Below are 10,044 nucleotides of genomic sequence, written 5' to 3' on the forward strand. Positions count from 1 at the left end.
AGAAATTAATCGGCCAACTAAAAATATATAGAAAAAATTAGCCGGGCATGGTGGCGCATGCCTGTAGTCCCAGCTACTCGGGAGGCTGGGGCAATAGGATCACTTGAGCCCAGGAGTGTGAGGTTGCTTTGAGCTAGGCTGACGCCACGGCACTCACTCTAGCCAAGGCAACAGAGTGAGACTCTGTCTCAAAAAAAAAAAAAAAAATTAAGGTATGTACTATCGCATACTTAATAGACTACAGTATAGTGTATGCATAACTTTTATATGCACTAGGCAACCAAAAAATTTGTGTGACTCGCTCTAGTGTGGTGGTCTAGAACTGAACCCACAGGAACTGAACTCCAAGATATACCTGTACAGTGGGAAGGCATTAGAGGATTTTAATTGCAAGAGTGATATGAATTAATCTATGTTTTAAAAACGTATTTGGGCTGCTGGAAGCAGGGAAGCAAGTTAGCAGACCATAACAATAGTTCACTCCAGAGCTGACGGTGGCTTGGATTAAGGTGGCTTCGAAGGTGGTGAGATGTGGAAGTTAATTGACGGGACTGGCAGGTAAAGTACACATGAGGAGTGGGGAAGGGAGGACGCGGCATTCCAGGATGACTGCTCAGGTTCTGTCCTGAGTAAGTGGACAAATGATGGACTGCAAGACTGGTTTACCTTCCATAACATGGGGTACTGCAGGGATGGCAGAGGAGTAGATTTTTAGTCAGAAGGGATTTGGGACATGTTAAGTTTGAGGTCACTATAAGACATCAAAATTTAGAGCCCATTTAGCCAAAACTCTTTCATTTTTCAGGTGTATTACTCTCTTTTGTCTTTGCTACAACTTTTTTTTCTCTTTTCACATCTAAACTTTGGAAAATCAGAGTCTTTGTACCTTACGGTTGGGATATAAGACTCTTCTGTAAGATGAACAGTAAATATGGGGCCATTAAAATACAGTGTTGTGAATTTGCTGGCTTCAGCGAGAGTGCTTATCCCATTTTCCAACTTTCCTACCAGCTTGTATTACAGAATTCAGAAAAATTCTGAGCTTCATCCATCTCGTGCTAACTTGGCCTCAACATAAAGGACGAATGAACATGAAAGCTCTCCCTTGGCGAGAGTTTAAAATTATTTTTTGAGAGGTTCTACCTCATATACGTACCTTCGATGTATTAAGGTCACTGTTATTTACACTATCTCCTCTTGTAATCTTGTTCCTTTGAATTAGTGGGTGGTAAAAGACAAAGACAATGTTATGAGGTCACATTCAGAATAGACAGGGAAAGAAAATAAAAGTAGGTGCAGAAAATTAAATTTTACAAGTTTTAATGATCTTTTCTGCTTCCTTCCTAAAGGCTAACCAACACAGTTTTATGTATTATAACGCTGGCAAATGTAAAATTTCCTAACTTTGGTTTCTTTTATGTCAGTTATCTATTGCTGCACAATAAATTACTCCCAAACCAGAAGTTTAAAACAACGGCCATTTATCTCACGTGGTTTCTGAGGATAGGAATCCAGGAGTGGCTTAGCTGGGTGGTCCTGGTCCAGAGTCTCTCATGAGCCAGGGCTGCAGTCAGCTGAAGGTTTGACTGAGGCTGGAAAGTCCTCTTCTCAGACGGCTCGTTCACATGGAGATTGTCAGAGACCTCATGTCCTCAGTGGCTGTTGGCAGGAGGCCCAAGTTTTTTTTCTTGCCACGTGGGCCTCTCAGCACGGCTGCCTGAGTGTGCTCCTGACGTGGCAGTGTGTTTCCCCAGGGTGAGAGCATGAGAGAGAGGCAGGACAGAGGGAGTGGGGGTGTTCTGTTATTGACGCTAGCATTTTCTTCCAAGCTCTTGTCGAAAGTTTCGAAGTTTTGATATTGGTAGTTATTCCTCAACTGAGAAACGTTTTTATCATAGGTATCAAATTTATATCCTGCTGCTCTGTTTCTGTGACTTTCTGCTTCCAGAGTAATTTTCATTTCAGTGCGAAATCATGATAATTTAAAGACACTTTCAATGGCATTGTGTTAGTCTGTTTCATGCTGCTGTAACGGAATACCACAGACTGGGTAAATTTATGAGGAAGAAATATTTATTTCTCAGAGTTCTGGAGCCTGGAAAGTCCAAGATCAAGGCACTGGTATCTGATAAGGGCCTTCTTGCTGCGTGCTCACATGGCACAAAGTAGAAGGGCAAGCAGGGACCAATATTATGTCCTCACGTGGCAGAAGAGCAGAAGAGAGTAAACCCAAGCCTTTTCCATAGGGGCGTTAATCCGTTCATGAGGGTAAAACCCGCATAACCCAATCACCTCCTGTAGGCCCCACTTCCCAATACTTTTTGCATTGAGAATTAAGTTTCCAACACATGAATTTGGGGGACACATTCAAGACTACAGCAGGCATTTCAACTTAACACTTGTATTACTAATAGTGCACCTAACTCAACTGAAGTGCCAGCCATATGAGCATTTACACCAAGTATTTGCATGAACTGACAATGAGAACCACGCTCTGACTGCTGACTGCAGGCATCTATTATAAGGTGCATCCTGATTTCAGAATGTTAGAATGTGGGGGGAAAAAATGTTTCTAAGAATTGAAGAAATATGGCAAATAATTTTCTCACCTAATCATGGGGAAGTACAGGAGATCAGAGTCCCCTGGGTAAGTTTCTTTCCTCATGGTTTTACAAAGCCTGGGGAAGGAGATGTGAATGGGTGATTTATAACAGATAAATATGTAGGTTATTTCCAAACTATTTCATTTTTTGTTTTCAGATACGGAAACAAGGAAAATCCCTCTTCTGTTATTTTTATTTATTAATTTTTTTTTTCAGGAATAAAGATCATTGTAAACCCAGAATCAAAGGCAGTCTTGGCTGGACAGTTTGTGAAACTGTGTTGCCGGGCAACTGGACATCCTTTTGTGCAATATCAGTGGTTCAAAATGAATAAAGAGGTATTTTTTAATGTCTTTTAATTCTTCTGTAATAAGAAGAGAGAATGATAGGAAATTAACATTATTGTCCTAAATGTGGTTTTAAGACTTTGGTTTAAGAGTCTGATAGACAGTGCTAGGTTATTACTAAAGTATTCAATAATGATTATTTTGGTAAGACAATTCCAAAATTGTCTCACCAAAAACTTATAAACAGTAATGAATTCTGTTCTCCACTCTAAAAATTGTGGAAAGTAGGGATTACATAGGGCAATAACATTAGCAAGTATGAAACCTCACCGGCACATTCTTACGTATCTATACAAAACTCTTTGCAACAGATATGTTCCAACCAAAATCTTTAAAAGACTTTCAAGGCTACATGGAAAGTTAATGCCTTATTTTCTTAAGAATTCCACATAACTGTATTCTATCAAAAGATTTAGGACATTGTGTAGATTCTGAAGTAAAATTCAGGTTGGCAGAGTGGGGCATTTGTTCCTTTTGTGGAAGGATTGTATCCCTGCACCACTCAACAGATAATCTACAATCAAATATTAGAATTCTCTTTTCCTCAGAGTTCTTCAAACCACCTGCCATTGGGGGGTTCTCAGTGGTCTGGCTGCCCCGTGTTGAGTCTCACTTTTGTGGGCTTTTCCCTTCCTCTCCCTTCACCCTCTGCTCTCCTCAGTTACACCTGAAAAGTTCGTATTTAGTCACAACCTCAGTCACAGTAATTCAGCTTCCTTCCAAACTTGGTGCCAAGTCTCCATTTGCAAATCTAAAACTAAATAAAAGAGCTGTTCTCAGATTACAAGTTTTCCTTTAATTGGATCACCTCATGCCATAAAAGATTTTGTGGTATTATACAATTTTTTATTTCTGTCTCTTACGCAGAGGTAAGGTGAAAGAACTGTGGAATATAGTAAAAAGACTGCATGTAGGCTTTGGCACCAGAGAGGTCTGTGTTGGAACCCTGACTAGGCTTGTTAGCCATGTGAATTCCTATCATAGGGGATTGTGAGAATTAAGTAGACAGGATGTTTTATGTGCCTAGGCTCTTGAGAGATGGTAGCTAAAGGTATTTTTACCATATTTTCTTAATTGCAAAATTGCTTTCATTTTAATGAATGACTTTTGAAGGTGAAATAATGAGGGAAAACCTGCTACATTTATGTGTATTGTTTGTAAAATATGTCCTGATTGAGAAAGGTAGAAATGTGGGGGGTGGGGAGTGCATCTTAGATTGGAAGAGTTGTAATGGATTTAAAAACTCTTAACAAGTCAAGTTTTGTCAAACCACTGTCATGTTTATAGGATGTTGATAGGTCTATTTTAGGAGATTTTCATTTAACAAGTGTTTGTTGAGTGCCTGTTGTGAGCCAGGCCGTGTTCTAAGGCATGACAGTGCAGCAGTGACCCCCAGGTCTCAGCACCTCTCAGTACCTGCACCAGAGCAGGAGCGTCGCACTCCGGTGGGGAGACAGACAGTAAGCAAATATAGTCAGTTCTGTGAGTGGAGAGGTAGGAGGAAAACCAACAGGGTGGTGATATAAGGTGAGAAGCCACTAAAGGTTTTAAGCAAGGGAAGTAAGGCAATAATAGGATTTATGTTTTTAAAACACAAACTTGCTGCTTGAAAGAAGCAGAAAACAGCAAGAAGCCCAGCTGTCTAATGCCTGTGCTCGACTAGAAATAACAGTCGTGTGGGCTAGGGTATAGCAGTGCGGGTGGATCACAGTGCGCGATTCAATGTGTATTTTAGAAACCTGTTTAACCCAACTGGCAGACTAAATGTGAGCATGAGGAGAAAGGAAGAGAAATCAAGATGACCCTTAGGTTTTTCACTTGAGCATCAGGGACGTGTCAAAGATTGAAGAGGACCAGGTTTAGGAAAAAAATTCAAGAGTTTGACTTTAGACATGTTAAATTTGAAGTGCCTAATACACATCCAGATGAGTCAGCTGGGCAGTTTGGGTGTCTGGGGAGGCAGCATTGAGAGCTATGTAGGAGCAGGAACCAGCAAAGAGATACTAAGAGGAATCTGCCAGAGAGATAGGAGGAAAGCCAAGAGAGGACGGTGTGGAAGTCTAGAGAGGAAAGTGTTTCAAGAAGAAAGAGGTGGCCAGCTTCTTCAGTGCTGCTCAGGTGGGTGTGGGGTCAGGAGAAGCTTGCTTGGTGTTTTGGTTTATTTAAGATAGAAGGTACCAGAGTATGTTTTTGAGAGTAATACGGTAAAAGGGGGAATTAGATGCTAAAGCAAAGAGAGAAAAAATTGCAGGAACGAGGTCAAGAGAAGATGGAATTTAGGGGGAGGAAAAACTTTACCTTCTTAGGTTCAGTACCTGGGAGCCCGTGAATTAACTGAACTTATATGCATATAGGAGCTTACAAAAGAAATAGTTGGCTAAATGGCTAAGTTATAACTTAGTAGGGAAAAGGCAGGCGTTGGGGAGCCTCTGTGGGAAGAATAAATAGGTTTCTTCTGGAAAGACAAAGGGGTTTCTAGAAGAGCAAGAGGAAATAGGAAAGTTTGTGATAATGTTTGTTTGTGCAAGTGCCAGTGGTCTTTCCCCTTCTTTGTGGCCATAAACTACCCAAAGGGGATTTGTGGTAGTTTTCCTCTTGGTCTCCTTTCTGGAAGTAAAAGCTGTCCCAAGAGGGAATTTATGGCAGCCTCATTTCCCAGAACTTTCTGCTTTTAGTCAGATAAGGAGAGCCTGAGAAGGCTTCTTTCTGCCTGTGTTGAATCCCACATGTCTTCAGTTTAATGTAATCTTCATACCAACACTGGGTATCTGAGTGGATCCCCATAGACCTTTAGCTCACGTAGCCTTTATTAGGAAAATGCATCTTCCATTTTTACCGGAGGGATAAGTCTGTGATTTAGTGGCTGGAAAAAGATAATTTTTGTCTGAAGTCAATGCCTGAGAGAAGTAGGATTGTTGGAGGTTTGAGGAGGCAGAGCGAGTATACATTAATCGGCTAGTAGGAGAGCAGACTCAGCAGGATAACATAGGATTGTCAAGCAGTGCTAAATGCAGCCATCAGCCCAGCTGTCACGCCTTTAGCGGAGTGCTCCTGGCCTGGTGCAGTTACTGAGAGGAGAGCGTTGATTTCAGCTGGTTGGGGATTGGAGAGGAAGAGGGGTGAGCTTATTGAAGTACAGGTTGAATATCCTTATCTGAAATGCCTGGGACCAGGAGTGTTTTAGATTTCAGATTTCTTCAGATGTTGGAATATTGCGTTATGTATTTACTGGTGTACCATCCCAAATCTGAAAATCCAAAATGCTCCAATGAGCATTTGCTTTGAGTGTCATGTCGATGTGCAAAAAGCTTCAAATTTGGGAGCATTTCAGATTTTGGGTTTTTGGATTTGTGATGCTCAACCTGTCCTTTGCAAGGGAGTTATTGTAATATGATGAGGCACTTGGGTAAGCCCTTAGCAATGTGCCAAAGTTGGTGTAGCTGATACATTGCTGTGAACAGAAAAAGTGAAAGAAAACTTATTGGGGTGATGGAGCCCGGGGAAGAGTTTGGGAACCCGTGGGTGGCTGCTCCCCTCAACACTGATAGCTTTCCATAGCCCTTCTCAGCCCAGACCTTGAAAGAGAGTGGATATTGTTTGGTTGAGGAGTCTATCCTCTTAGAGAATGTTGCAGATCAGAAAGTGAAATCTCAAAGTGAACTAACTTGTCTGTGAATTCACAGCTAATTTGGTCAGAGCTGAAAATCATAGTCATGTCTAACTCCGTGTTCTCTTCACACCACTGTGGTGTTTGTCCTGTTGTATGGCTACTTAACTCATAAATGTTGTGGTTATAGATCTTTTCAGCACTCGGTGATTGAACTGTTTTACATGACAGATGATTTTCTGTTAGCTTTTGGAAGATGTATGGGGACAACTTAACTCTACTTAATGGATTTATAAAAGACTGTGGATTTTTAGTACTTTAGTCCTAAATAACTCACAAATGTTATTGTTTCTTTTTTAACTCAAAAATATTTTAGAACTTGGTGGGGGTGGGGGGAAACAAGACATACTTTCAAGTCTACATACTGAAATCATAGATTTTCCACAGTATATTTTATAAGACATGTTTTTGATGAGTCATTCACTTATTCTCTTATTGATTCTTTCACAGATTCCATATGGAAATACATCAGAACTTATTTTTAACACGGTGCATGTAAAAGATGCAGGCTTTTATGTCTGTCGAGTTAATAATAATTTCACCTTTGAATTCAGCAAGTGGTCACAGCTGGATGTTTGCGATGTCACAGACGTAACAGAAAGCTTCCGGGGTAAGTGATAAAAGAAGTTGAATGTTGGGACGAGGATTGCCTTATTTTATTTTAAATGTTTACTTTTAAATAATTTCAGAGTACCAGAAATAGTGCCAGAAGCTCACAAATGTGCTTCATCCAATATAATGTCAACAGTTGTTAAGATTTGATTCCACGTGCTTTGTCTTTCTCTATGTGTGCACATACACACACACATGTGTGTGCAGATCCCTCAGGATGACATAGGCCCTCCTCAGTCTGTTTCCTGTGGCTGACCTCTTCAAACTTGCCTTCCCGTGTGGCCCATTATCTACCCTCACGCGTGGCACCTGTATGTACTCAAGCTTCGCTTCTCCCTGCCACTCCCATTGCCTTGAATATGCCTTGCTTATTCACAACTCACGTCTTTGCATCAGTTCATCTTCCATCTTGAATCCCTCTTCTGCTGGCATACTCGTATGATTCTTTCAAGCCTTGGCTTCCTCTTCTGCTCCCTTGGCATTCTGATTTTACCTCTAGTATTATAGAACTTGTTGCATTACTTTTAAAATTATTTGTTTGCCTAGCTGTGTAGGGTAAGGAGTAGCTCATAGTTCCCTTTTCTCTTTCTAGTCCTTAGAACAAAGCCTGGCCGGTGGTGGTCACTCATCAGTTACACAAGTCACTGAACACCTTCATGAGGCACAGTCTTGGGCGTAGGTGTTAAAGCTGTTCTAAACTAAGCATTAGAGAGAGTCCCTGACCCAAATTACTTACAGAGTGATCAGGAAGGAAAGATTACCTGGTGCAGTAGGAAGCAGAAAGACTTCCTCAGAACCTTCTTTGCTACCTCTCTCTTCCTCCCAAAAGTTAATCTTTTGAACATACTTCTATCTTTCAGTTGTTATCGTCCTGCCTATCTGCCTGTTAGACTAAGCTCCTGAGGGGAAAGTCTGGGTCTTAACAACGTTTGATGAATCCAAACACTTAAACAATAGGCACTCAATAGATGTTTGTCAGCAGAATGAAAAACCAGGATAAATTCTGTTTCACAAGGCAGAGATGGATGTATTTCCATCAAGAGCATTTAATATTTTCACATTTAAAGCACATATTCAGGGCTATCTAAAAATCTCCAAAGGGTTCATTGTAGCCAAAACTTATTTTTCCTTATTTAAGAAACAGATTGTGAAACTAACATCATGGAAAAATGCTACTTCTTGAAGTTACTCATGAGCGCTGAATACTATCATTGTAAAGAGTAGGTTAGAGAAACAAAAAGCATATGAGACCTCATAGTCTTGAGTTCTGTGATTAGGGTATGAGTCCAGCAGAGGTCAGTTTGTTGTGGATTTGAATGTTGTAGTCTCTGGTTTGGGAGGAGAAAAAACTCTTATCTAACATAGTCTTGCTGCTCACTTTTCAGTTCATTTCTATAATGTCTGTTTTTTTCCCCAAACTATTGTATTGCTCCTAAAAATTTCTGTTGTGGAAAAACTCTAGAGTCGATGTCAGCACTAGAGGCCACGTAGTATGTCATTCACTGCAACAAAGCATTCATCATTCATCTACTCATCGTGCTCCATCTTTTCAGTCCTGTAACTAGTATCGATCAAGATAAAAAGCCAGTCGACTCTTAAGTAGCCATCAGATATATTTTGTTTATTCACATGCACACCCAAGACCATATTCTTTATTGCGTTTGCTAGACAGAATAGAGAGGGAAACAGACTTTTTGTTAAAAGAAAGTCTTTCTTCCATTCTTCTCTCTCACTTTAGCTTTTCCTAAACTCAAATAAATAATGTCAGAGTTGTTGAGAATAAAAGAATATCACCATTTTCTTTAAAGAAAAAGTACCTCATGTACCTCTGTCAATTTTAATTTTTTTATCCTATTTTTATTGAGTTATAATTTACATACAGTACAATATACAGATCCTAAGTGTACAATCCAGTGAGTTTTAACAAATACGCATTTGTTTAACCCACACCCCTATCAAAATGTAGAACATGTTCATTAGCTGAGCGAGTTCTCTTGCACCCTTTCCCAGGCAATGCCTGCCCTTCTCACCTGTAGTCACTCTTCTGATTTCTTTCACCACAAATAGATTTTAGTTTTCTTTGTTTTAGAACTTCAGATAAATAGAGTCATGTACATTGTATTTTTATATCCAACTTCTTCCACTCAGCATAATTTTTAAGATTTATTCATGTTGCTAGGTGTATCAGCAGTTAGTCTTCTCTTTTGCTGAGTAATCATCCATTATATGAATAGGTTAGTTTGTTTATCCATTCTCTTATTAATAAACATTTAGTTTGTGTTCAGTTTGGGAATATTATGGATAAAGCTGCTATGAATATTCTCTTACAAGCCTTTTTCTGGACATACGTTTTTATTTCTCCTGGATAATTACCTGGAAGTGGAATTGCTGAGTCACAGAGTAGACGTATGTTTAATTTTCTTTAAAAACTGCCAAATATAATAGTTTCCAAAATAGTCTTACCATTTTGCATAACCACCTGCATCCTGGAAAAACCTCCATCCCAGGCTGCCTGAGGTCACTGGTCACACTAATGCCAGCTCACACTCTGCCCTTAAAAATGTGTAAAACATTCAGCTGGCTTACTCTTCCTCATCCATTCAGTTCCAAAAGTGGGCCCAAGCAGGGCGGACATTTGGGTAGGGGTTGGGGGCTGTCTGTGATGGCCCAGAGCAGGATATCAAAGCTCAGGTTAGGTGCCTGTGTGAGAGTGGGACTTAGTCTCTAGACTAATCTGTATCTTTCTAGACTATTTCTGTGCATGTAATAAACTTTAATACATTTATAAGTAGAATCATATCCAACAAATATTGAT

The 10,044-nt window shown here is 40.1% G+C and overlaps 1 protein-coding gene across 1 annotated transcript in view; it reads left to right on the plus strand.

Moving 5' to 3' along the window:
• MALT1 (MALT1 paracaspase) overlaps nucleotides 1–10,044 on the plus strand; it is a 78,971-nt gene that overhangs the window by 31,207 nt on the left and 37,720 nt on the right. The window contains exons 3-4 of the mRNA XM_012651735.1: nucleotides 2,820–2,941; nucleotides 7,068–7,227. Of these exons, the coding sequence (XP_012507189.1) occupies nucleotides 2,820–2,941; nucleotides 7,068–7,227 (282 nt within the window). The remainder of the gene's footprint in view (nucleotides 1–2,819; nucleotides 2,942–7,067; nucleotides 7,228–10,044) is intronic.

This window comes from Propithecus coquereli, unplaced genomic scaffold, assembly GCF_000956105.1.
Source record: "Propithecus coquereli isolate 6110/MARCELLA unplaced genomic scaffold, Pcoq_1.0 Scaffold37, whole genome shotgun sequence".
Taxonomy (NCBI): Eukaryota; Metazoa; Chordata; class Mammalia; order Primates; family Indriidae; genus Propithecus; species Propithecus coquereli.